General features: G+C 47.6%; 1 protein-coding gene across 1 annotated transcript in view; it reads left to right on the top strand.

Moving 5' to 3' along the window:
- The first annotated feature begins 11,134 nt into the window (after window positions 1-11,134).
- Window positions 11,135-27,629, top strand: part of RCC1L (RCC1 like) — a 37,141-nt gene continuing 20,646 nt past the window's right edge. The window contains exons 1-6 of the mRNA XM_008018308.3: window positions 11,135-11,566; window positions 16,061-16,190; window positions 20,314-20,442; window positions 21,903-21,969; window positions 23,183-23,234; window positions 25,503-25,587. Of these exons, the coding sequence (XP_008016499.2) occupies window positions 11,243-11,566; window positions 16,061-16,190; window positions 20,314-20,442; window positions 21,903-21,969; window positions 23,183-23,234; window positions 25,503-25,587 (787 nt within the window). The 5' untranslated portion in view covers window positions 11,135-11,242. The remainder of the gene's footprint in view (window positions 11,567-16,060; window positions 16,191-20,313; window positions 20,443-21,902; window positions 21,970-23,182; window positions 23,235-25,502; window positions 25,588-27,629) is intronic.

Here is a 27,629-nt window from a genome sequence, read left to right as displayed (position 1 = left end):
AAGGGATATTAGAAAGTCTTTTGAACTAAATGAAAATAAAAATCACGCACGTCAGAATTGGTGAGATGCCACACAGAACACCTATATTAGGAAAAAGGAAATGTCTTGAATTAATAAATCCAGCTACTTAAGAAACAAGAAAAATAAGAGAAAATTAAATACAAATTAAAAAGGAGAGAGAAGAGGGACTAATAAAGGTAAAATCTGAACTCAATGAAACAGAACACAGAAAAAACAATAGAGAAAATCAGTGAGCCCAAAGCTGCTTATGTGGGATGGTTTCTGAAACTGACAAACTTCTAGCTAGACTGGACAGAAAAGAAAATGAAGACACAACTTACCAATTTTAGGAATTAAAGAGATGAAATCACTACAGATTCTACAGACATTAAAAAGATAAGGGAAAACTATAAGCAAGATTATGGTATTAAGTTCAACAACTTAGATGAAATGGACGTATTTCTTGAAAGACACCAATTACCAAAGCTCACTCAAAAAGAAAAGAATAACCTGAATAGCTCTATAACTATTAAAGACATTGAAATTATAGTTAGGCCAGGCATGGTGGCTCACACCTGTAATCCCAGCACTTTGGGAGGCTGAGGTGGGCGGATCACCTGAGGTCGGGAGTTCAAGACTAGCCTGACCAACATGGCAAAATCCCATTTCTACTAAAAATACAAAATTAGCTGGGTGTGGTGGCACATGCCTGTAATCCCAGCAACTCAGGAGGCTGAGGCAGGACGATCGCTTGAACCTGGGAGGTGGAGCTTGTGGTGAGCCAAGATCGTGCCATTGCACTCCAGCCTGGAAAACAAGAGTGAAACTCTGTCTCAAAAAAGAAAAAAAGAAATTATAGTTAAAAACCTTTCTACAGGTCAGGCTCGGTGGTTCATGCCTGTAATCCCAGCACTTTCGGGAGGCTGAGTTGGGCGGATCACTTGAGGCCAGGAGTTTGAGACCAAACTGGCCAATGTGGTGAGACCCCATCTCTACAAAAAACAAAAACAAAAATTAGCCAGGCATCGTGGTGGGTGCCTGTAATCCCAGCTACTCAGGAGGCTGAGGCACAAGAATTGCTTGAACCTAAAAGGCGGAGGTTGCAGTTTGCTGAGATCATGCCATTGCACTTCAGCCTGGGCAACAGAGTGAGACTCTGTCTCATAAAAAAATGTGTATGGAATCCCAAGGGATGATGAATAGCCAAAATAATTTCTAAAAGAAAAAACAAAATTGAATGATTCACAGTTCCTGATTTCAAAACTTACTGCAAAGCTACTGTAATCAAAACAGTTTGGTACTGGCATAAAGGCAGATATATGGAATAGAATAGAAATCCAGGATATAAACCCTCACACATATGGTCAGATGATTTTTGACAAGGTTACCAAGACCATTCAATAGAGAAAGGACAGTCTTTTCAATAAATGGTGCTGGGAAAACTGGATAGCCATATGCAGAAAAATGAAGTGGCATCTTTACCGTGAATGATATACAAAAATCAATTCAAACTGGGTGAAAGAGCTAAATGTATTAGCCAAAATTACAAAACTTTTTTTCCTTCCTTTCTTTCTTTCCTTCCTTCCTTCCTTCCTTCCTTCCTTCCTTCCTTCCTTCCTTCCTTCCTTCCTTTCTTTCTTTCTCTCTTTCTTTCTTTTTTCTTTTTTTGAGACAAGGTATTGTTCTGTCACCCAGGCTGGAATACAGTGGCACCATCATGGCTCACTGCAGCCTCAACTTCCCAGGCTCAAATGATCCTCCCACCTCAGCCTCCTGAGTAGCTGGGACTACAGGTGTGTGCCACCATGCCCAGCTAATTTTTGTTTTTGTTTTTTGTAGAGATGGGGTCTCACCATGTTCTCAACACTGGTCTTGAACTCCTGGGCTCAAGTGATCTGCCCACCTTGGCCTCCCAAAGTGCTGGAATTACAAGCTTGAGCCACCATGCCCAGACTATAAAACTCTTAAAAGCAAATGGGGGAAATTTTTGTGACATCAGATTTGATATAGGTATATTGAACTTCATCAAAATGGAAAAATTTTGTGCATCAAAGGACACCATCAACAGAGTCCCACAGGATGTGAGAAAATATCTGCCAATTATATATCTGATAAGGGATTAATATCCAGTATATATAAAGAACTCCTATAACTCAACAACAGCAGAAACAACAATACCCTACACAACCCAATTCTAAAATGGGAAAAGGGGCTGGGAACGGTGGCTCACGCCTGTAATCCCAACACTTTGGGAGGACAAGGCAGGAGGGTCACCTGAGGTCAGGAGTTCAAGGCCAGCCTGGCCAACATCGTGAAACCCCATCTCTACTAAAAATACAAAAATTAGCCTGGTGTGGTGACTCACGCCTCTAATCCCAGCTACTCAGGAGGCTAAGGCTGGAGAATTGCTTGAACCTGGGAGGCAGAAGTTGCAGCGAACTGAAATTGTGCTGCTGCATTCCAGCCTGGATGACAGAGTGAGACTCCGTCTCCAATAAAATAAAATAGGCAAAGGGCCAGGTGTGGTGGTTCACGCCTGTAATACCAACACTTTGGGAGACTGAGGTGGGCAGACCACTTGAGCCTGGGAGTTCAAGGCAGGTGGATCGCCTGAGCTCAGGAGTTCTAGACCAGCCTGGGCAACATGGCAAAACCCTGTTTGTGTTTAAAAATACAAAATTAGGCCGGGCGCGGTGGCTCAAGCCTGTAATCCCAGCACTTTGGGAGGCCGAGACGGGCGGATCACGAGGTCAGGAGATCGAGACCATCGTGGCTAACACGGTGAAACCCCGTCTCTACTAAAAAATACAAAAAACTAGCCGGGCGAGGTGGCGGGCGCCTGTAGTCCCAGCTACTCGGGAGTCTGAGGCAGGAGAATGGCGTAAACCCGGGAGGCGGAGCTTGCAGTGAGCGGAGATCCGACCACTGCACTCCAGCCTGGGAGACAGAGCGAGACTCCGTCTCAAAAAAAAAAAAAAAAAAAAAAAAAATACAAAATTAGCCTAGCGTGGTGGTGCTTGCCTGTAGTCCCAATGACTCGGGAGGCTGAGGTGGGAGGTTGGCCGGGAGTGGTGGCAGGAGACCGGGAGGCAGAAGTTTCAGTGAGCTGAGACTAAATAAAAAAAGGAATGAAATTGTGCTACATCTTACAACATGAAAGCACCTTGACAGTATTATGCCACATGAAGTAATACAGACACAAAAGGACAAATGTTGCTTTGGGAGGCTGAGATGGGTGGATTGCTTGAGGCCAGGAGTTTGAGATCAGCGTGGGCAACATAGCGAGATAACATCTTTACCCCTGCAAAAACATTTTATTTATTTATTTATTTATTTATTTATTTATATTTTTGAGATGGAGTTTCGCTTTTGTTGCCCAGGCTGGAGTGCAATAACATGATCTCGGCTCACTGAGGCCTCCGCCTCCCAGGTTCAAGCAATTCTCCTGCCTCAGCCTCCCGAGTAGCTGGGATTACAGGCATCCACCACCATGCCTTGCTAATTGTTTGTATATTTAGTGGACATGGGGTTTCATCATGTCGGCCAGGCTGGTCTCAAACTCCTGACCTCAGGTGATCTGCTTGCCTCCACCTCCCAAAGTGCTGGGATTACAGGTGTGAGCCACCATGCCCGACCAAAAAAATTTATTTTTAAAGTTAACTGGGTGTAGTGGTGTGTGCCCATAGTCCTAGCTACTTGAGAGGCTGAGGTGGGAGGATCCCTTGAGCCCAGGAATTTGAGGCTGCAGTGAGCTATGATTGTGCCACTGTACTACCTGAACAACAGAGCAAGACCCTGTCTCTTTTAAAAAAAAAAGAAAAAAGTGTTACTTTACTTATATGAAGTACTTAGAATAGGCAAATTCAGAGACAAAAAGTAGATTAGAGGTTACCAGGAACTGGGTAGAAGAGGAGAAAGGAAATTGTTGCTCAATGATTACAGAGTTTCTATCTTGGTTTTTTCCCCGACTGGTCTCGAACTCCTGGTCTCAAGAGATCCACCCACCTCGGCCTCCGAAAGTGCCAGGATTACAGGCAGAGCCACCACGCCGGGCCAGTAGGTACCATATTTCTGAATGGGAAGACTGAAGATTGTAAAATGTGATTTTCCCTAGTTAATTTCTCGCAGTGAGCCTATGAATTTAATGTCATTTCAATCAAAATCCCAGTGGGATTTTTAATGCAGTTTGTCAAGATGATTTAAAAATTTATATGAAAGTAAATGTTATGAATAGCAAACTCATTTTTGTGAAAGAATAGACAAGAACAAAGAAGACATTTGACTGAATAAAAATCAGAACATATTATAAAGTTGCAGCTGTTGAAACCTCATCACATTAGTATAAGAATAAAGCAGTAGAAATAGATAGTTTCCATAAAATTGACCTATGTATTTTTGGAAATTAACCATATGTTATAAATGGCCTCTTGCATCTTCAGATAAAGTCCTTGCTAGCCAATACATTATTTTGGACAATCTGATATGCCTTTGGTAAAACTATTAATAAGTGTGCTGCCTGGCATCATGCCATTCATAAAAGTCAACTCTAAACCTGAATGTAGCCAGGCGTGGTGGCTCACACCTGTAATCCCAGCACTTTGGGAGGCCAAGGTGGGCGAATCACAAGGTCAGGAGTTCAAGACCAGCCTGGCCAACATGGTGAAACCCCAACTCTACTAAAAATACAAACTATTAGCCGGGTGTGGTGGCGGGCGCCTGTAGTCCCAGCTACTCAGAAGGCTGAAGCATGAAAATTGCTTGAAGCCGGGCGTCAGAGGTTGCAGTGAGCCAAGATCACGCCATTGTACTCCAGCCTGGGTGACAGAGCAAGACTCTGTCTCAAAACAAACAAACGAAACCCTGAATGTAAAAAATGAAAGTAGGTCAGCCACAGTGGCTCAGACCTATAATCCCAACACTTCGGGTGGCCAAGGTGGGAGGACTGCTTGAGCCCAGGAGTTTGAGACCAGCCTGAACAACGTGACGAAACCCTGTCTCTACAAAAAATACAAAAATTATCTTTATACATTGGGTAATAGACATTCTTCATTAACATGATACAGAAAACCAAAATGCTAATGAATAGGATTAATAATGCTGACTACATCATCAAGATAAAATTTTCTATGACAAGAGACAACATGAATTAAGTAAAAAGTGCTGGGTGCGGTGGCTCGCACATGTAATCCCAGCACTTTGGGAGGCCAAGGTGGGCAGATCACTTGAGGTCAGGAGTTCGAGACCAGCCTGGCCAACATGGTGAAACCCGTCTCTACTAAAAATACAAAAAAAATTAGCTGGGCGTGGTGGCGGGCGCCTGTGAACCCAGCTAATTGGGAGGCTGAAGCAAGAGAATCGCTTGAACCCAGAAGGCAGAGGTTGCAGTGAACCGAGGTCGAGCCACTGCACTCTAGTCTGGGCAACAGAGTGAGACTCCATCTCAAAAAAAAAAAAAAAAAAAGTAAAAAGACAAGAGAAAATATTTAGACAGGTAACAAAGGGGTTTGTGCAAATATATCAAGTACTCCTACAAAGTAATAAGAGACAAACAACCCAGTCTGGGCATGTTGGCTCATGCCTGTAATCCCAGCACTTTGGGAGGCTGAGGCAGGCAGATCACCTGAGGTCAGGAGTTGGAGACCAGCCTGGCCGACATGGTGAAACCCCATCTCTGCTAAAAAATACAAAAATTAGCCGGGCGTGGTGGTGCACACCTGCAGTCCCAGGTACTTGGGAGGCTGAGACATGAGAATCGCTTGAACCCATGAGGCGAAGGTCATGGTGAGCCGAGATCGGCACTTCAGCCTGGGCGCTGGGCCGCAGAGTGAGACTCCGTCTCAAAAAAAAAAAAAAGAGACAACCTGATAGAAATGTCACCAAGGATATGAGTAGATTTGCAATTCTCAGTAGAGGAGACATGAAACTATAAGATGTTAAACTTTTCCAGAGATTACAGAAATATAAAGTAAATAAAAAATGAGATATGTTTCAGGTAGCAGACTGGCAAACATTTAAAAAGTGTGGGCCGGGCGTGGTGGCTCACGCCTGTAATCTCAGCACTTTGGGAGGCCGAGGCGTGCGGATCACGAGGTCAGGAGATCGAGACCATCGTGGCTAACATGGTGAAACCCCGTCTCTACTAAAAATACAAAAAATTAGCTGGGCATGGTGGCGGGCGCCTGTAGTCCCAGCTACTCGGGAGGCTGAGGCAGGAGAATGGCATGAACCCGGGAGGCGGAGCTTGCAGTGAGCTGAGATGGCACCACTGCACTCCAGCCTGGGCGATAGAGCGAGACTCTGTCTCAAAAATAAAAAAAAGTGTGGGCCGGGCACAGTGGCTTATGCCTATAATCCCAGCACTTTGGGAAGCTGAGTCAGGAGACTTGCTTGAGCCCAGGAGTTGGAGTCCAGCCTGAGCAACATAGAGAGACCCCCGTCTCTGCAAAAACTTTTTTAAATGTCCGGGTGTGGTGGGGCGTGCCTGTAGTCTTGTAGCTACTTGGGAAGCTGAGGTAGGAGGATCACGAGAGCTGGCGAGATTGAGTCTGCAGAGGCTGCAGTGAGCTACAATGGCACCACTGTACTCCAGCCTGGTTAACAGAGTGAGACCCTGTCTGGGAAAAAGAAAAAAAAAAGTCGAGTATCAGGTTTTTTGGGGGATATGTAAAAACAAATCCCACTCATAATATTGAAGCACAACTTATGAAAAACAAATGGAAAACATCTGTTAACATTTTAAAAATTATTTTTATTTTTTGGTCATCTCTTAGAATATGTATATTAACATGTTTATTTATCATTATTTTTAAATGTTTTATTTTACTTTATTTATTTAATTTTTTTTTTTTTTTTTTTTTTTTGAGACGGAGTCTCACTTTGTCACCCAGACTGGAGTGCAGTGGTGCGATCTTGGCTCACTGCAAGCTCCACCTCCCAGGTTCACACCATTCTCCTGCCTCAGCCTCCCGAGTAGCTTGGACTACAGGCGCCAGCCACCACGCCCGGCTAATTTTTCTGTATTTTTTTTTTAGTAGAGACGGGGTTTCACCATGTTAGCCAGGATAGTCTCGATCTCCTGACCTTGTGATCTGCCCACCTCAGCCTCCCAAAGCGCTGAGATTACAGGCGTGAGCCACCGCACCTGGCCTATTTTACTTTATTTTTTGAGATGGGAGTCTTGCTACGTTGCCCAGGCTGGTCTTGAACTCCTGGGCTCAAGCAATCCTCCTGCCTGGGCTTCCCAAGTAGCTACAGGCACACACCATCACACTAGGCCGATTTAAAAATTTTCTTTAGGGACGGAGTTTCACTATTGCCCAGGCTGGTTTCAAACTCCTGGCCTCAAGCAATCCTCCAGCCTTGGCCTTCCAAAGTGTTGGGATTACAGATGTGAGCCATGACACCTGGCCAAAATAATGTTTTTTATATGGCAAGATGTATATGTGAGACTGTGGTTAAAGGAGCCTTTTGCCATACCCATATATAAGGTTTTAAAATTTATTATTATTATTATTTGAGATGGAGTCTTGCTCTGTCGCCCAGGCTGGAGTGCAGTGGTGCAATCTTGGCTCACTGCAACCTCTACCTCCCAGGTTCAAGTGATTCTCTTGCCTCAGCCTCCCAAGTAGCTGAGATTACAGGCGCCCACCACCACGCCCAGCTAATTAGTGCATTTTTAGTAGAGACGGGGTTTCACCATGTTGGCCAGGCTGGTCTTGAACTCCTGACGCAGGCTGATCTGCCCGCCTCAGCCTCCCAAAATATTGGGATTACAGACATGAGCCACTGCTCCCGATCAATTTATTATTATTTTTTAACAAGGAACTGCATGATACATTAATTGTATAAAGTTAATAATAATACAAATTAAAACATGTAAGGTTAGGCTGGGCACCATGGCTGAAGCCTGTTATCCCAGCACTTTGGGAGGGCAAGGCTGGTAGATCACTTGAGGTCAAGAGTTCAAGACTACCCTGGCCAACACGGTGAAACCACGACTCTGCTGAAAATACAAAAATTAGCTGGGCGTGGTGGCAGGTCCCTGTAATTGCAGCTACTTGGGAAGCTGAGGCAGGAGAATCACTTGAATCCTGGAGAAGGAAGTTGCAGTGGGCCAAGATCCTGCCACCGCACTCCAGCCTGGGCAACAGAGTAAGACTCTGTCTCAAAAACAGACAAACAAACAAATGTAAGGTTAGCTAAGTTCCCTCTTTCCCAGACTAGAGAATTTCAGCTACATCAAACGTCAAAATAATTAGAATGCGTACAGGAAAATATCATCATAAGTGGTGAAGAAATCAGCTTGGCTGACATTAGCAGACATTTGGATACTCTGAGATAGCTGGTAGTTTGACAGTAGTACCATCTTTTCCAAGCAAAAATTTGGACAGAAATGCAAGTATTTTCTAGCATAGAACTAGTCTATAAAACTAGTCAAGTTTTTTTTCATTTTTGTTTGTTTGTTTTTGAGCCAGAGTCTCTCTCTGTCACCCAGGCTGGAGAGCAGTGGCGCGATCTCGGCTCATCACAACCTCTGCTCCTGGGTTCAAGCATTTCTCATGCCTCAGCCTTCTGTGTACCTAGGATGAAAGGTGCCTGCCACCATGCCCAGCTACTTTTTTTTAGTAGAGATAGTATTTTTAGTAGAGATAGCATTTCATCATGCTGGCCAGGCTGGTCTCAAACTCCTGACCTCAGGTGATCTACCTGCCTCGGTTTCCCAAAGTGCTGGGATTAAAGGCGTGAGCCACTGTGCCCAGCCAGAAAAGCAAGTATTTTCTAGCATAGAACCGGTCTTCAAAACCAACCAAGTTTTGATAGCAAAATAGAAAAGCCCAGTTGTGGCCACAAATCCAGCTCTTTATTGGCCAAATAGACGTTTAGGATGTTTTATCCGGTCTTAGGAGACAGAATTGGTGGGTAAGTATTGCCACCCTGTGGCTGTCATTCACATTGCAGTTTGTCCTTTTGTCTTCAAAATACTAAACCAAGGCTTGTGTCCTTTGGATATCCCTTAATAGTAAAATGTTTTAGAAATTTGAGAGACTCACATAGGGTTATTAAAATATTGACAAATTAAAAAAAAAATTAAAACCTACTATCCTATCGTCATTATGAGTTTGTAAAAGACCAGACGTTGGGCCAGGCGTGGTGGCTCACACCTGTAATTCCAGCACTTATGGAGGCCAAGGCAGGTGGATCACCTGAGGTCAGAAGGTGGATCACCTGAGGTCAGGAGTTCGAGACCAGCCTGGCCAATATGGCGAAACCCTGTCTCTACTAAAAATACAAAAATTAGCCAGGCGTGGTGGTGGGTGGCTGTAATCCTAGCTATTCGGGAGGCTGAGGGAGGAGAATCACTTATAACCCAGGAGGCGGAGGTTGAAGTGAGCTGAGATTGCGCCACCACACTCAAGCCTGGGTGATAGAGACTCCATCTCAAAAACAAACAAAAAACACAGATGGCACATTTGACACAGCAACTATGAGTTGGACCATGCACTTATGCACTCACCTAAATGTATGGTGGTCCCTTGTTCCCTACCACAATCCATCTTTTTTTTTTTTTTTTTTTTTTTTTTTTTTTGAGACGGAGCCTGGCTCTGTCACCAGGCTGGAGTCAGTGGCACGATCTCGGCTCACTGCAAGCTCTGCCTCCCGGGTTCAAGCTATTCTCTTGCCTGAGCCTCCAGCATAGCTGGGACTACAGGTGCACGCCACCATGCCCAGCTAATTTTTGTAGTTTTAGTAGAGACAGGGTTTCACCATGTTGGACAGATGGTCTCCATCTCTTGACCTTGTGATCTGCCTACCTTGGCCTCCCAAAGTGCTGGGATTACAGGCGTGAGCCACTGTGCCTGGCCAATCCATCAGTTTTTTAGGAGCCAAACAGGTGAACTCAATGGAGAGCCACCCATTGGATAGGAATCACCACCCCTCTGAATCCTTTACATCTTTGAAGGTGGCACTGGCGTCTACAATTCCATGTGGCAAACAGTGTGTGTTCTGATTGAATACTGGCTGGGTTGAGACAGAGTAAGGGGACCAATGTGAGCGGCTAAGTGTATCTATCCCAAATGTGTCCTTGGATGCCAGGGAACTTACCACCAGGTGGGTCCATGGACACATTTATTTTTACTTTTATATTTACATTTAATTTAATTTTTTTTTTTCAGAGACAGGGTCTCACTCTTTTGTCCTGGCTAGAGTGTGGTGGTGCAATCATGACTCACTGCAGCCTCAAACTCCTGGGCTTAAGCCATCCTCCTGCCTCAGTCTCCCAAGGAGCTGGCACCACAGGTGCACACCATCATGCCAAGCTAATTTTTAAATTTTTTTGTAGAGAAAGGGTCCACTATGTTGCTCAGGCTGGTCTCCAACTCTCAAGTGATTCTCCCACCTTTGTCTTCCAAATTGCTGGAAGACTTGGTCTGCTGCAGAGAAGAGATTTCATAGCCAGGCAGACTGGTGGTTTCAGTGCCTTCATGAATTTTACTCCCTGTAGTAAGAGGCTTTCCATGAGCAGTCTTGCGGTCACCACATTTTATCAGTGGGTTTTCCCCAGTCACCTTCCATAAAACAGGCCTGCACAGGCCGGGGGCGGTGGCTCACGCCTGTAATCCCAGCACTTTGAGAGGCCGAGGTGGGTGGATCACTGGAGGTCAGGAGTTCAAGACCAGCCTGGTCAACATCGTGAAACCCCGTCTCTACTAAAAATACAAAAATTAGCCGGGCGTGGTGGCGTACGCCTGTGGTCCCAGCTACTCGGGAGGCTGGGACACGAGAATCACTTGAACCCGGGAGGGGGAGGTTGCAGTGAGCTGTCTGTCTAAAGGTGAGTAATAGGTTTGAGGGGGCCTGGGTAGGGGAAGCGAAGGCAGCAGGGAATCGCCCACTCCAGCTCGCTGCGGCTGGAGGACGGCCTGGAGCGGCGTGGGAGCAGACAGGAGCGAGGACGGCTGCAGCAAGGCCAGGTGAGAAGTGTCGAGGGGCAATAGCAAGGGAGCAAAACAAGACACGGAGTTTTCCTAAGGGACAAGAATCCTAATCCCGCCCCTAACCCCGCCCCTCATCATCGCCACGCCCCCCAAGCCCAGCCCCGCCCCCCTGAGCCTTGGGGCGCCGTCAGCGCCTTTGCCTTCAACCAGGAGTAAAGGTGGCCGCAGCCTCTTCCGCCGAGGCGTGGTGTCAAGGGTCACGCAAGATGGCGGCGCCCAGAGGCTGCTGAGGCGTGGAGCGGAGGATGGCGCTGGTGGCGTTGGTGGCTGGGGCTCGGCTGGGGCGGCGGCTGAGCAGGCCGGGGCTGGGGCGAGGGCACTGGACGGCGGCCGGGCGCTCGCGGAGCCGGCGCGAAGCGGCAGAAGCCGAGGCCGAGGTGCCCGTGTTCCAATACGTGGGCGAGCGCGCTGCCCGCGCCGATCGCGTCTTCGTGTGGGGCTTCAGCTTCTCCGGGGCGCTGGGCGTGCCCACCTTTGTGGTGCCCAGCTCCGGGCCCGGTCCCCGCGCCGGCGCCCGGCCGCCCCGCAGGATCCAGCCCGTGCCCTATCGCCTGGAGTTGGACCAAAAGGTGCGGGCCGCGGCTTCCTCCCTCCCTTCCTCTCTTGCGCACTCCCGGCCTCCCTCGACCTATTCGGTTCTCTTCAAGAAGTTGGCTCTTCAGGGTGGCCAGACTTCGGGGAGGACGACTCTCGAGCTGGCTGCAAGCCAGGGAAGGGAAGGCGTTAGGGGTGGCTATCAACATTTATTCGGTGGCAGTGCCAAATGTTGTGCCGGGTCGTGTCATTCGCTTTGCACCCACTGAGTCGACAGTTGTTATCCCCAATTACAGGGGAGGAAGGAGAGGCCCAGAGAGGTTGAGGCCCGAGGCCCCACCGCTGCTAGCTGTTTATATGTGGTGGGATTCTCAATTAGGCCAGCGTGACTGCAGGAGTTCTGATGTTAGGAAAGCAAAATTCGAAAGTCCATTGAAAATGTATACCAGCTGAGGTGTTTCAATGAACAACTCAGAAAGGGGATTTTTTATTTATGTATTTAATTTTTAGAGACAGGGTCTCGCTCTGTCACTCAGTCTGGAGTGCACTGGTGTCATAGCTCATTGCAGCCTCGACCTCCTGGGCTCAAGAGATCCTCCTGCCTCAGCCTCCCATGTAGCTGGGAATACAGGTGTGCGCCAACATGCCGGGCTAATTTTTAATTTTTTTTGTAGAGATGGGTCTTGCTATTTTGCCCAGGCTGGTCTCGAACTCCTGAGCTCAAGTGATTCTCCCGCCTCAGCCTCCCAAAGTGCTGGGATTATAGGTATGAGCCACTGCACCTGGCCTTTTTTTCTTTGTTTCTTAGACTGGCCAATCTCAGTTGGTCTATTTTCAAGTTCACTGATTCTGATTCTTTCTTTTGCCTGGTCACATCTGCCGTAAAGCTCATTTAGTAATTTTGAGGTTTTTTTGAAACAGGGTCTCAGTCTGTCACTGAGGCTGGAGTAGGGTGGCTTGATCTCTGTTCATTGCAGCCTCTGCCTCCTGGGCTCAAGTGATCCTCCCACCTCAGCTTCCTGAGTAACTGGGATTGCAGGCGCATGCCACCACACCTGGCTAATTTTAAATTTTTTTTAGAGATGTGGGGCGGGGAGGGGGGCGGGTCTCATTATGTTGCCCAGGCTGGTCTTGAACTCCTGGCCTCAAGTGATTCTTCTGCTTTAGCCTCCCAAAGTGCTGGGATTACAGGTGTGAGCCACAGTGCCTCGCTGACTTTCCTCTTTTCTGTGTTTACAAATGCATGGCAAGGGGCTGTCTCCTGCCTCCCACATAGATTGTTTTGGTGGTGCTGGAGCCATTCCAGAGGTGTAGGGGGGCTCTAGGAGGCCCGAGAACTGAAGTTTTTTTGACTAGCACAATTATGCAGGACTATCGTGTTCCAAATGCGTATTACAAGGGAAAATGTCACCCTTGGATGACTTGATTAAACAAGGCGTCAACACGTCAAATTTAAAGAAATATTTAGCTGGCTTTCTTCAAGAAATGCTGGAATGAAAACAAAGAGTTCCCAGCGTTTGTTCATGATTAGTGCTGAAGTGGCGTTTTCCAGCAGGCATTTTGGTATGGGTTTACCACTGATCATGTTAGGATTAGGTTAGATTTACATATGGCCCCTGAGAGACACTACAGAGGCATCTGATCAACTGTAAGCAGCCAAGAGGTAGTAGGGGATGGTTAGTGTGACCATATAATTTGTCATCCAATTTGAGAGTGAACATTGGGACATTGGCTGTAAACTGGGACTGCCCCAGGCCAACTGGGAATATGGTCTCTCTGGGTGGTATGGAAAGAGGGTTTATTTTATTTATTTATTTATTTATTTATTTGAGATGGAGTCTCACTCTATCGCCCAGACTGGAGTGCAGTGACATGATCTCTGCTCACTGCAACCTCCACCTCCTGGGTTCAAGAGATCCTCCTGCCTCAGCCTCCTGTGTAGGTAGCTGGGATTCCAGGCGCCTGCCACCTCGCCCAGCAAATTTTTGTATTTTTAGTAGAGACGGGGTTTCGCCATGTTAGCTAGGCTGGTCTTGAACTGAACTCAAGCGATCCGCCCGCCTTGGCCTCCCAAAGTGCTGGGATTACAGGTGTGAGCCACTGTGCCCGGCCAAAAGAGGGTTGATTTTAAAATCAAACCATCTTTGGTCTGTATCCAACCCCACTGGAAGCCCCGGTTCTCTCATCGGGTCAGTGAAGGCGAGGATTGATGAGAGTGTAGTTAGAACACCCAACAAAGACCTTGGGGTTGTCACTGTGTTAAATTCACAGTAGCTGTAGTACTGAGTTTTCCTTTTCATGGTAACAGCCTGAGACTGTAACAGTGTAGTGTCAGGGTGAAAAGCATGTCGTCAAGTTACTCAACCTCTAGGAGCTACAGTTTCTCATGTGCCTTATACTACCACTGCTAACAGCAATAAGAAATAGAACGTAGAAAAATAAAAAAAGCAATTACCAAAAAAACCCTAAACAACAACAAAGAAGAAATGTAAAAGATAGGCCAGGTGCGGTAACTCATGCCTGTAATTCCAGCACTTTGGGAGGCCAAGGCGGGAGGATCATTTGAGCCCAAGAGTTTGAGACCAGCCTGGGTAACATAGTGAGAACCCTATCTCTCTCTCTCTCTCTCTCTCTCTCTCTCTCTCTCTCTCTCTCTCTCTTTCTCTCTCTCTCTATATGTATGTTCTCCCTCTCTATATGTATATATGTGCATATATACGTATATGTATACATATGTATATGCATGTGTGTATATGTGTATACATGTGCATATATACACAAATGTATGTGTGTATATATACGTGTGTGTGTATATGTGTGTATATACACATGTGTATATTTATACCTATATGTGTGTATATATATAGCTTTTTTTTTTTTTTTTGGATCTGGCTGTGTTGCCCAGGCTGGAGTGCAGTAGCATGATCATGTGTCACTGCAGCCTCGATCTCCTGGGTTCAAGGGATCCTCCTGCTTCAACCTCTCATGTAGCTGGGACCATAGGCATATGCTACCACGCCCAGCCTAAATTTTGATTTTTTCGTAGATACAGGTTGTCACTTTGTTGCCCAGGCTCAAAATATAGCTCTTACATTGAGTCAGGTACTATTCTCTATAAGGGCTTTAGCTTTTTTTTTTTTTTTTTTTTTTGAGAAGGAGTCTTGCTCTGTTGCCCAGGCTGGAGTGCAGTGGTGCGATCTCGGCTCACTGCAAGCTCCGCCTCCCAGGTTCACGCCATTCTCCTGGCTCAGCCTCCTGAGTAGCTGGGACTACAGGCCCCCGCCACCATGCCCGGCTAATTTTTTGTATTTTTTTTAGTAGAGACGGGGTTTCACCATTTTAGCCAGGATGGTCTCGATCTCCTGACCTCGTGATCCGCCCGTCTCCCAAAGTGCTGGGATTACAGGCTTGAGCCACCACACCCGGCCACCTGGCTTTAGCTATATTAACTCGTTTAGTCTTCACAACAGTTCAATGAGAGAGATGGTACTATTATCATCTTCACTTTTTAGAGAAGGAGAACAGATATAGAGATAAAGTAATCTACTTCAGGTCACACAGTTGGTCAGGATAGAGGCAGGATTCAATCTAAGGAGATCTGTCAACTTACCTACCACGGTAAGAGATGGTGGTGTTTTTTTTTGTTTCGTGTTTTTTTTTTTTTTTTTGAGACAGAGTCTTACTCTGTCACCCAGGCTGGAGTGCAGTGGCACCATCTTGACTCACTGCAACCTCCACCACCTGGATTCAAGCCATTCTCCGGCCTCAGCCTCCCGAGTAACTGAGATTACAGGCATATGCCACTATGGCTAGCAACTTTTTGTATTTTTAGTAGAGATGGGGTTTCACCATGTTGGCCAAAGTGGGTCTCGAACTCCTGACCTCAAGTGATCTGCCCGCCTTGGCCTCCCAAAGTGCTGGGATTACAGCTGTGAGCCACTGTACTTGGCTGCTAGATAGTGTCTTGGTTTTGGTGAATGGGGATGGTAATATCTAGTGGTGAGCTGACATTTACCACTATATTTATCGTCTACTTGTAAATCACCCTTCATAGAGTGATTATAAAGATTAAATGAGATAATACTTATCAAACATATAGTAAATGCTCAATAAATGCTAGTTGCTGTCTTAATATGTGTTCTTAGGCCAGGCACGGTGGCTGATGCCTGTAGTCCCAGCACCTTGGGAGGCCAAGGTGGACAGATCACTTGAGGCCAGGAGTTCGAGACCAGCTGGGCCAACATGGTGAAACTCTGTCTCTACTAAAAATTCAGAAGTTAGCTAGATGGGGTGCACACACCTGCAGTCCCAGCTACATGGGAGGCCTGAACTTGGGAAGTGGAGATTCCAGTGAGCCAAGATCGTGCTGCTGCACTCAGCTTAGGCGACAGAGTGAGATTGTCTCAAAAACAAAAACAAAACCCCCCAAAATAGTCTGTGTTCTTGGATTTGATAAATAACCTGTCACTTATTACTGAGCAAACTTGACATTACCAATCAGTTCATGCTTTGTGGGAACTGCTTTTCAGATTTCGTCTGCTGCTTGTGGCTATGGATTCACACTGCTGTCCTCTAAGACCACAGATATTACGAAAGTCTGGGGGATGGGACTCAACAAAGATTCTCAACTTGGATTTCACAGGAGCCGGAAAGATAAAAGTGAGCATCCCTACCTTGTCTCCTCTCTGCTGGGATTGGTCTGAGAAAGTTCTTTTTTTTTTTTTTTTTTTTGAGACAGAGTCTCGCTCTGTTGCCAGGCTAGAGTACAGTGGCAAGATCCTGGCTCAGTGCAACCTCCACCTCCCAGGTTGAAGTGATTCTCCTGCCTCAGCCTCCTGAGTAGCTGGGATTACAGGCGCACACCATTATGGCTGGCTAATTTTTATATTTTTAGTAGAGATGGGGTTTCACTATGTTCACCAGGCTGGTCTCGAACTCCTGACCTCAGGTGATCCACCCTCCTCGGCCTCCCAAAGTGCTGTGATTACAGGTGTGAGCCACAGCACCCAGCCCTCCCTTTAGTGTTCAAGAACATGGTTTCATAAACCAAACCATAGCAAAAAAAATAGACGAAGACTTAAAGGGATGTTGTTTGAAACCATCTGGGCTAGATTATTTTTTAGCCTCTTTGGTATCGATGTTGAACCATCAGGCAAAGGGCAAGCACCTGGCCTTTGCAGATAAGTAAAGATGTCCTTTTGTGGCCTAAAAGAGATGACCTTTTTTTTCCTAGCTTGGAGACAGGCAGGCTGATGTACTCTGCAGTGCCTAGAATATGTTTTTGGGGGGAAAAGGCAGTGAAATCGTTAACATGGAGGCGTTAGTCCAAATGTTAGGGCCTTGGATTGTAAAAATGTTAGAAATAACTTATAATGGCATTTTAAAAAGTAGACATTAGCCTGGCTAGGCGTGGTGGCTCACGCCTGTAATCCCAGCACTTTGGGAAGCCGAGGAGAGCGGATCACTTGAGGCCAGGAGTTGGAGACCAGCCTGGCCAACATAGTGAAACCCCATCTCTACTAAAAATATAAAAAATTAGCCGGGCATGGTGGCACGTGCCTATATAGTCCCAGTTACTTTGGAGGCTGAGGCACGAGAATCTCTTGAACCCGGGAGGTGGAGGTTGCAGTGAGTCGAGATCATGCCACTACACTCCAGCCTGAGTGACAGAGTGAGACTGTCTGAAACAAACAAACAGACAAACAGAAAAGTAGAAATTAACTAAAAATTACTATGAGAACAGTAAGAAATATTTCCTAGGCCAGGCACAGGGGCTCACGCCTGTAATCCCAGCACTTTGGGAGGCCGAGGTGGAAGGGATTGCTTGAGACCTGGAGTTCCAGACCACCCTGGGTAACATAGCGAGACCCTGTCTCTAAAAAAAAAAATGAAGAAGAATTAGCTGAGCATGGTGGCATGCACCTATAATCCTGGTTACTCCAGAGGCTGAGGTAGGAGGATTGCTTGAGCCCAGGAGTTTGAGGCTGCAGTGAGTGGTGACTGCGCCACTGCACTCTCGCCTGCGCAACAGAGCAAGAGCATGTCTCTCAAAAAAAAGAAAAAAAGAGGCCAGGCGCGGTGGCTCAAGCCTGTAATCCCAGCACTTTGGGAAGCCGAGGCGGGTGGATCACGAGGCCAGGAGATCGAGACCATCCTGGCTAACACGGTGAAACCCCATCTCTACTAAAAAATACAAAAAAATTAGCTGGGTGAGGTGGTGGGCGCCTGTAGTCCCAGCTACTCGGGAGGCTGAGGCAGTTGAGAGGCGGAGCTTGTAGTGAGCTGAGATCCGGCCACTGCACTCCAGCCTGGGGCACAGAGCCAGACTCCATCTCAAAAAAAAAAAAAAAAAAAAAAAAGGAAAAAAGAGTTCCTAAAATATGGAGGAAATTACCCAGAAATACATACTGGACAAACCTCTCATTTTTATTTTTTACTGTTCCCTTGTTCACAGACAAATACATTTTTACATAATTTTAATCGTAGCATATATTTTGTTTTCTGTCTTTTTTCATTTATTTTATATCAGATGTCTTTTTTCTTGTTTGAGATGGAGTCTTGCTCTCGCCCAGGCTGGAGTGCAGTGGCATGATCTTGGCTCACTGTAACCTCCACCTCCCTGGTTCAGATGATTCTCCTGCCTCAGCCTCCTAAGTAGCTGATACTACAGGCACCCGCCGTCACACCTGGCTAATTTTTGGATTTTAGTAGAGACGGGGGTTTCACCATGTTGGTCAGGTTGGTCTCGAACTCCTGACCTCAAGTGATACGCCTGCCTTGGCCTCCCGAAGTGCTGGGATTATAGGTGTGAGCCACCACGCCCAATCTATGTATCAGATGTCTTTTATAAGTCAGTATTGAAGTCTTTATTAGCTATAAGATGTTACATTACATTTTTTTTTGAGTCAGAGTTTCACTCTTGTTGCCCAGGCTGGAGTGCAGTGGCATGATCTTGGCTCACTGCAGCCTCCTCCTTACTGCAGCCTCCTTCTCCTGTGTTTAAGCAATTCTCTTGCCTCAGCTTCCCGAGTAGCTGGGATTACAGGCATGTGCTACCACACCCGGCTAATTTTGTATTTTTAGTAGAGACGGGGTTTCTCCATGTTGGTCAGGCTGGTCTCAAGCTCCCGACCTCAGGTGATCTGCCTACCTTGGCCTCCCAAAGTGCTGGGATTATAGGCGTGAGCCACTGTGCCCGGCCCGCATTACATTTTTTATACCTTTTATCCAGAGCAATTTTAGATGTCCAGAAGTGTACAGAGGCTGGGCGCAGTGGCTCATGCCTGTAATCCCAGCACTTTGGGAGGCCAAGGCGGGTGGATCATGAGGTCAGGAGTTCAAGACCAGCCTGGCCAAGATGGTGAAACCCCGTCTCTATTAAAAATACAAAAAAATTAGCCGGGCGTGGTGGCAGGCGCCTGTAATCCCAGCTACTCCGGAGGCGGAGGCAGAGAACTGCTTAAACCTGGAGGGGCGGAGGTTGCAGTGAGCCGAGATCGCGCCACTGCACTCCAGCCTGGGCGACAGAGCGAGACTCAGTCTCAGAAAAAAAAAAGTGTACAGAGTAGTATGATGTAGCATCACCAGCTTCAGGCGTCATCAACTCATGCCAGTCTTGTTTTCTTCATTTTTCCCACCTTCCCCCTCAGTAAATTTGAAGCAAATTCCAACAGTTTAATTTTTTGGGGGGTGGGGGCCAGGGTTTTGCCCTGTCACCCATGCTAGAGTGCAGTGTCATGATCACTGCTTACTGCAGCCTTAACCTCCCTGGTCCTAGTGATCCTTGCACCTCAGCCTCCCAAGTAGCTGGAAGTGATCCTCCCAACTCAGCCTCCCAAGTAGCTGGGACCGTAGGCATGCAGCATAATGCTCAGCTGATTTCTGTACTTTTGTGTATGTGTGTGTGTGTATATATATATATATATGTATAGTTTTAAACTGTGTCTTGCTCTGTCTCCCAGGCTGGAGTGCAGTGGTGCAATCTTGGCTCACTGGCAACCTCTGCCTCCTGGGTTTGAGCGATTCTCCTGCCTGAGCCTCCTGAGTAGCTGGGACTACAGGTGCCCACCATAATGTCTGGCTAATTTTGTATTTTTAGTAGAGGCGGGAGTTTCACCATGTTGGCCAGGTTGGTCTCGAACTCCTGACCTCTGGTGATCCGCCCGCCTTGACCTCCCTCCCGTGCTGGAATTACAGGCATGAGCCACTGTACCCGGCCAAGATTTATTTAATAAGAAGACCAAGTATGCTTCCCCACCCCCCCCTCCCCCCACCACCCGCATGAAGTCTTGGCTCTTTTTCCCCAGGCTGGAGTGCAGTGGCACCATCTCGGCTCACTGCGACCTCCACCTCCTGGGTTCAAGCAATTCTCCTGCCTCAGCCTCCCAAGTAGCTGGGACTACAGGCGCCCGCCACCACCCCAGCTAATTTTTGTATTTTAAGTAGAGACAGGGTTTCACCATTTTGGCCAGGTCGGTCTCGAGCTCCTGACCTCAGGTGATCCGCCTCCCTCGGCCTCCCAAAGTGCTGAGATTACAGGCATGAGCCACTGCGCCTGGCCAGAAGACCAAGTATGCTTTTCTGGAACCTGCTTTGTGTAACTCCCATGGCATGAGCTGGGAGTTGGGCTTCTGGTCCTCGCTCTGCCCGTAACTTACCTGCCTTGATGAGTCTTTCCTACCTCTGACTCTCTTTTTTCCAGTGTAGTAGTGTGGAGTTGGACAGTGTGATTCCCAGTGTTAGAAATGCATGCCTCTCAATCAGTGTCCTGTGTCTTTTCCAGCGAGGGGCTATGAGTATGTGTTGGAGCCCTCACCCATCTCCCTGCCTCTGGACAGACCTCAGGAGACACGGGTGCTGCAGGTCTCCTGCGGCCGAGCTCACTCTCTTGTGTTGACTGACAGGGAAGGAGGTAAGTTGACCTACTGAAGGGTGGTGGAGGAGTGTGGGTACCATTTCACTATGAACTGGAGCCTCAGATCAGCCTGAATGGCTTGTTTGATTGAACCACATCTAATGAGTGAACCGTGGCGTTTCCTGAGCAGATCGGTGGGATTGCTCAAGACAGCTGGGCACAGCTTGTTGGTTCTTATGTGGTCCACTCTCTGGTTCTTGGAAAATCATATGTATTTATAAATATAACTGCACACAAGGCAACCTGATCCATTTGCTATGAAGTCACTGAACTGGGTGGTGTGTAGAGTTGGCTTTTTCTATTTTTTCCTTTTTTTTTTTTTTTGGGACAGAGTCTCGCTCTGCTGCCCAGGCTGGAGTGCAGTGGCATGATCTTGGCTCACTGCAACCTCTGCCTCCCGGCTTCAAGTGATTCTCCAGCCTCAGCCTCCCGAGTAGCTGTGATTACAGGTGGCCGCCACCACGCCCGACTAATTTTTGTATTTTTTATAGAGACGGGATGTCACCATGTTGGCCAGGCTGGTCTTTAACACCTGACCTCAGGTGATCCGCCTGCCTTGGCCTCCCAAAGTGCTGGGATTACAGGTGTGAGCCACCATGCCCAGCCAAAGGTGGCTTTTTCTATTGGTATTGAAAGATGCCTGTTTGCTAACACATCTTCTAAGTGGTTGGGGGCTTTCAGAGTCTGGGCCCCTGGGTAACATGGCCCCTTTTTAGAAAAGGGGTTATTTCCAGGGAAGCATCAGTGTGATTACATTTTTCACGTTTCATTTTCTTTTTTTCTTTTTTTTTTTTTTTTAAATCTGTGACTGTCGCCCAGGCTTGGAGTGCAGTGGCAGGATCTCGGCTCACTGCAGGATCTCGGCTCACTGCATCTTCTACCTCCCGGGTTCAAGTGATTCCCCTGCCTCAGTCTCCCAAGTAGCTGGGATTACAGGCACCCACCACTGCGCTCAGCTAATTTTTGTATTTTTAGTAGAGACAAGATTTCACCATATTGGCCAACCTGGCCTTGAACTCCTAACCTCAAGTGATCCACCTGCCTTGGCCTCCCAAAGCACTGGGATTAGTCATGAGCCACTGTGCCTAGCTTCAGATTTCATTTTCTGGCTGAGTGTGCTCTGTAGGAGGCAGAGGTGGCGTTTAGAAGCTCTTTCTAGAGGGGATTGGTGTTAAAGGCAGCCTGGTGACAGGTACGGGGAGTGCAATTCTAGCCTCAGAAGGTGGAATTCCCAAGAGGTGGATCCAGGGCCAGGAGGGGAAGGTAGATCTAGACCCCCACACGCCTCTTGGGAGTTTCTGCAGAGCCTGAGAAAGTTGGAGAAGGAAACCCAGGGGCTGTTGGAGGAGGGGGGCGAGCTAACCAGGACGGGACCACCAGTGAGACCCCTTCCAGTCCTCACATTTTAGGATCCCACAGACCTGCAGAACTGATTTAATCAGTGGTGTTATTTTTAGTCTTCAGCATGGGAAACAATTCTTATGGACAATGTGGAAGAAAGGTGATCGAAAATGAAATTTACAGGTGAGTTCCCAGAAGGCCTACCCCTTCCCCATGTTGGGTTAAATGTCAAACATTTCTAGGGAGATGACTGTGGTAAACCCATGGGGCGGTCAGAGGCATGCCTGAGAGGGAGCCGTGAGAACTCAGCAGAAAGCTGGGGGAGTCCTGTCTGTTTCAGGTTGAGCGCCATGCATTAGCTTGGTGGGAGAAGAGGGGGCGTGAGCATTGGTTTTGATGTGTAAAACTTCTTTGGATAAATCTTTTTTTTTTTTTGAGATGGAGTCTTACTCTCTCGCCAGGCCAGAGTTCAATGGCACGATCTGGGCTCACTGCAACGTCCGCCTCCCAGGTTCAAGCGATTTTCCTGCCTCAGCCTCCCAAGTAGTTGGGACTACAGACACACACCAGCACACCCAGCTAATTTTCGTAGTTTTAGTAGAGACGGGGTTTCACCATGTTGGCCAGGATGGTCTCCATCTCTTGACCTCATGATCTCCCCACCTTGGCCTCCCAAAGTGCTGGGCTTACAGGCGTGAGCCACCGCTCCTGGCCCTCTTAGGATGAATTTTTACAAATTGAATTTTTATTTTATCAAATTGATTTTTAAACATTCCCCTTTATTTCAGGTTTTTTCATTTTATTTATTTTTTGTTTGTTTGAGACAGAGTCTCACTGTGTCACGCAGACTGGAGTGCAGTGGTGAGATCTCGGCTCGCTGCAACCTCCACCTCCCAGGTTCAAATGATTCTCATGTCTCCGCCTCCCGAGTAGCTGGGATTACAGGCGCCCGCCACCACACCTGGCTAATTTTTTGTATTTTTAGTAGAGATGGGATTTCGTCATGTTGGCCAGACTGGTTTCAAACTCCTGACCTCAAGTAATCCGCCCGCCTCGGCCTCCAAAAGTGCTGGAATTACAGGCATGAGCCATCGTGCCCAGTCAATTCTTTTCATTTTAGTGTTTAAAAACATTTCCCTCTAGTTCCTTGTATGGTGTTGGAGGGCCTTAACACCACTCTCGACTTTGGCCGCGTGTCAAAATCACCTAGGATTTTCTTTTGTTTTACTTTCATGCCCAGGCCTGACTTGGCCTCAGATTTGACCTTGAGAGTTACCCTAACAGTTACTGTGTGTGCAGAGGGGACAGACCATCAGTTGGGGTGAGAGGGAAAAGGCTGCGCAGTGCTTGTCGTGACCACATCCTTTGCTTCTTCCCAATTTGTTCCTGGCTGTAGTGAAAGTCACAGAGTCCACAGAATGCAGGACTTCGATGGCCAGGTGGTCCAGGTAAGAGAGATGGGCCGAGAGCTGCTTATTCTGTTCCCGGGGTGCTTTTGAAAAGTTGAGATTTGGGTCGGGTGATGGCAAATTTGTTAAGGGAATTTTCCGAATTAAATTATAAAAATTAGTAAAAATTATAGCCTACCTACTATAGGCCAGGATTTATGCTAGATTCTAGGGATACCAAATTTAATAAGATTTTGGGACCAGGCGTGGTGGCTTATACCTGTAATCCCAGCACTTTGGGAGCCTGAGGCAGGTGGATCACGTGAAGTCAGGAGTTCCAGACCAGCCTGGCCAACATGGTGAAACCCCATCTCTACTAAAAATATAAAAATTAGCCGGGTGTGGTGGCGCATGCCTGTAATCCCAGCTACTCAGGAGGCTGAGGCACAGGAATTGCTTGAACCTGGGAGGTGGAGGCTGCAATGAGCCAAGAGATTGCACCACTGCACTCCAGCCTGGACAATAGAGCAAGACTCTGTCTCAAAAAAAAAGATTTTTGGGGATGACACTCTAGTTGGTGAACAAGTTAAAAAGCTCACTGAGGCCAGATGTGGTGGCTCACGCCTGTAACCTCAGCATCTGGGCAGGCTGAAGCAAAGGTTTCACAGCACTTGCTGTATTCATGCATATATACATTTAAATATTTATTATGGGTACCTACCATGAGGCAGGCACTATTCTGGGGATGATAATAAAATGGAGAGCAAAATACAGCTGGCCTAGAACATCACAGCACTAATTATACTGTGATATGGCTTTTTGGTTTTATTTGAAAAAAATTTTTTTTTTTTTTTGAGACGGAGTCTCGCTCTGTCGCCCAGGCTGGAGTGCAATGGCGCCATCTCGGCTCACTGTAAGCTCTGCCTCCCGGGTTCACACCATTCTCCTGCCTCAGCCTCCCGAGTAGCTGGGACTACAGGCGTGCACCACCACGCCTGGCTAATTTTTGTATTTTTAGTAGAGACAGGGTTTCATCGTGTTAGCCAGGGTGGTCTCGATCTCCTGACCTCATGATCTGCCCGTCTCGGCCTCCCAAAGCGCTGGGATTACAGGCGTGAGCCACCACGCCTGGCCATATTTGAAAATTTTTTAGAGGCAGGGTTTCACTGTGTTGCCTAGGCTGGAATGCAGTGGCGCGATCATAGCTCACTGCAGCCTTGAACTCTTGGGCCCAAGTGATCTTCTTGCCTCAGCCCCCTGAGTAACTGGGTCTACAGGCATGCATCATCATCCTCAGCTAATTATTTTATTTTAAAGAGAGAGATTCTCACTGTGTTGGCCAGGCTGGTCTCAAACCCTTGGCCTCAAGCCATCCTTCCGCCTTGGCCGTCCAAAATGTTGGGATTACGGGTGTAAGCCACCATGCCGGGCCTCCTTCACCTATTAGACTGAGTGACTTTGCGTAAGTTACCAGAGATCTCAGCCCACAGCAACCTCTACTTCCTGGATTCAAGTGATTCTCGTGCCTCAGACTCCCGAGTAGCTGGGATTACAGGCTTGCGCCACCAGACCTGGCTAATTTTTATATTTTTAGTAGAGATGGGGTTTTACCATGTTGGCCAGGCTGGTCTTGAACTCCTGGCCTCAGGTGATCCACACGCCTCAGCCTCCCAAAGTGCTGGGATTACAGGAGTGAGTCGCTGTGCCCAGCTGAGATTCAGTTTCTTACTCGGTGGTTTTGGATATTGACTTAGCACAGTGCCTGGCATAAAAATCGTTCAATAGATGGCACTTTTCATTAGGCAGTGAGAAAAATGAGTCTGGAACTGGGGAGAGTGGTTGAGACCAGAGATCACAGTGCAGAGGCCACAGTTAAGCATTGGGAGTGGCTGCCGTCTCCCAGGGTAGCATGAGGAGTGAGGAGAGAGGAGGGCAGGAGACAGACCCTGGAGAGAGATCCCAACAGCAAAGGGTCTGAAGTAGAGGCTGAGTGCGCGAGCAAGGCTGGAAGCTATGAGAGAGTAGAAGAGAGGGCTGGGAGGAGAAGGGTTATGGAGGAGGGGTGGTTCTTTGGAGATAGTGTGGGATGGACGGCAGAGCTCTTGGATTTGCCCCTTTGGAGATCTGCATTTTACTTTAACAAGAGCAGTTTCAGTGCAGTGGGAGACTGGTGGATTGACAAGGAGTAAGATGAGCATGGAGCAGTCTGCCCGGACCATGCTCCAGGTGCCCAGGAGTGGCAGGCAATGGTGCTGGTCCTTCTTTGGATGAGGACTCCAGGGTTCTAAGCATTTCTTCTCATCCCCCTTACCTCTGTTTGTCTGCTAGGTCGCCTGTGGTCAGGATCATAGTCTGTTCCTGACGGATAAAGGAGAAGTCTATTCTTGCGGATGGGGCGCTGATGGGCAAACAGGTAGAGTTCTTTTCATGCACTGGGGTTGTGAAAGTTCTCAGTCCATGTCATGTGGAGCTGTGAGCTGTAGGGCATTTATGGGCTAGAACCCTTCTTCCTTAATTCAGCTTTTACCTCTTATCATTTTCTGAGGAACACTGTTCTTGGCTCCATCGCCCAAGCTGGAGTGCAGTGGTGCGATTACATCTCACTGTAGTCTCAAACTCCCAGGCTCAGGTGATCCTCCCACCACAGCCTCCAGAATAGCTGGGACAACAGGCGTGAGCCAACAAGCCCAGCTTATTTTTTGTAGCAACAGGGTTTCGCCATGTTGCCCAGGCTGGTCTTGAACTCCTGACCTTAAGCAGTCTGCCTGCTGTGGCCTCTTGGTGTGCTGGGATTCCAGGTGGGAACCACTGTGCCCTCCTATAATACTATTTTTTTGCATCTCTTCCATTCCCCTCAGCACTGGCTCCCACAGAAATAAACTGAGAGAAGGCTGGGTGTGGTGGCTAACACCTGTAATCCCAGTACTTTGGGAGACCGAGGTGGGTGGATCACTTGAGGTCAGGAGTTTGAGACCAGCCTGGCCACCATGGTGAAACCCCATCTCTACTAAAATTATAAAAATTAGCCGGGTGTGGTGGTGCATGGTTGTAATACCAGCTACTAGGGAGGCTGAGGCAGGAGAATTGCTTGAACCTGGGAGGCGGAGGTTGCAGTGAGTCAAGATCATACCACTGCACTCCAGCCTGGGCAACAGAGCGAGACTCCATCTCAAAAAAAAATGAACTGAGAGAGCATTGGGGTATCTTTGGCCACTCAACAGGGGAGTTCTAAGTCTTTTAGCAACAAGAACAAGCTGTTTGAGGCTTTAAAAAAGTTTTTAAAATTTTATTTATTATTATTATTATTTTTTTTTCGAGACAGTGTGTCACTCTGTCGCCCAGGCTGGAGTGCAGTGGTGTGATCTTGGCTCTCTGCAAGCTCCACCTCCTGGGTTCACGCCATTCTCCTGCCTCAGCGTCCCGAGTAGCTGGGACTACAGGTGCCCGCCACCTCGCCCAGCTAATTTTTCATATTTTTGTAGAGACGGGGTTTCATCGTGTCAGCCAGGATGGTCTTGATCTTACCTCGTGATCCGCCCGCCTAGGCCTCTCAAAGCGCTGGGATTACAGGCATGAGCCACCATGCCTGGCCCCAGTCTTTTTACTGTCTCCATAGTTTGTCTTTTTCAGAATGCCGTATAGCTAGAATGCTATAGTATGTAACCTTTTCAGATAAGCTTCTTTTAATCAGTATCATGCATTTAAGTTTCCTCCACGCCTTTCCATGGCTTGGCGGCTTACTGCTTTTTAGTGCTAAATAACAAACATTACATTGTCTGGATGCACCATGGTTGATCCATTCACCTGCTGAGAAACAGGTCCATCCCTTTGAGGACCTTGGTTGAAGGCAGGAGTCTACAGTTCAGTGTTCTGCCTTGGGCTGCTGCCCAGGGGTTACCCCCATAGCAAGTGTTGATAATGACATTTGCTTTTGGGCAGGTCCTGCCTGTCCTTTTCTCTGCTGTTTTTGTTTGTTTGTTTGTTTGTTTGAGACGAAGTCTCGCTCTGTCGCCCAGGCATGATCGTGCAGTGGCATGATCTTGGCTCACTTCAACCATTGCCGCCTGGGTTTAAGTGATTCTCCAGCCTCAGCCTCCCGAGTAGCTGGGATTACAGGTGCCTGCCACCGCACCCGGCTAATTTTTGTAGAGATGGAGTTTCACCATCTTGGTCAGGCTGGTCTTGAACTCCTGACCTCATGATCCACCCACCTTGGCCTCCCAAAGTGCTGGGATTACAGGCGTGAGCCACCGTGCCCGGCCTCTCTGCTGACTGTTAACCATGCCATTTTAAGTTCCCTGTTACTTGGGAGTGGTGTTGGGGATGGCATGGGCTCTTAGAGATTTTCTTTATTTCTAGCAAGACCACCAGTGCATTAGAAATTGCTTGTTGTGATCGGGCAGGTGACGCACACCTGTAATCTAAGCACTTTGGGAGGCTGAGGCAGGAGGATTG

The sequence above is a fragment of the Chlorocebus sabaeus genome, chromosome 28 (assembly GCF_047675955.1).
Source record: "Chlorocebus sabaeus isolate Y175 chromosome 28, mChlSab1.0.hap1, whole genome shotgun sequence".
Classification (NCBI taxonomy): Eukaryota; Metazoa; Chordata; class Mammalia; order Primates; family Cercopithecidae; genus Chlorocebus; species Chlorocebus sabaeus.
Note: the sequence above shows the minus strand (reverse complement) of the source record. Positions and strands in the feature narration are given on the sequence as shown.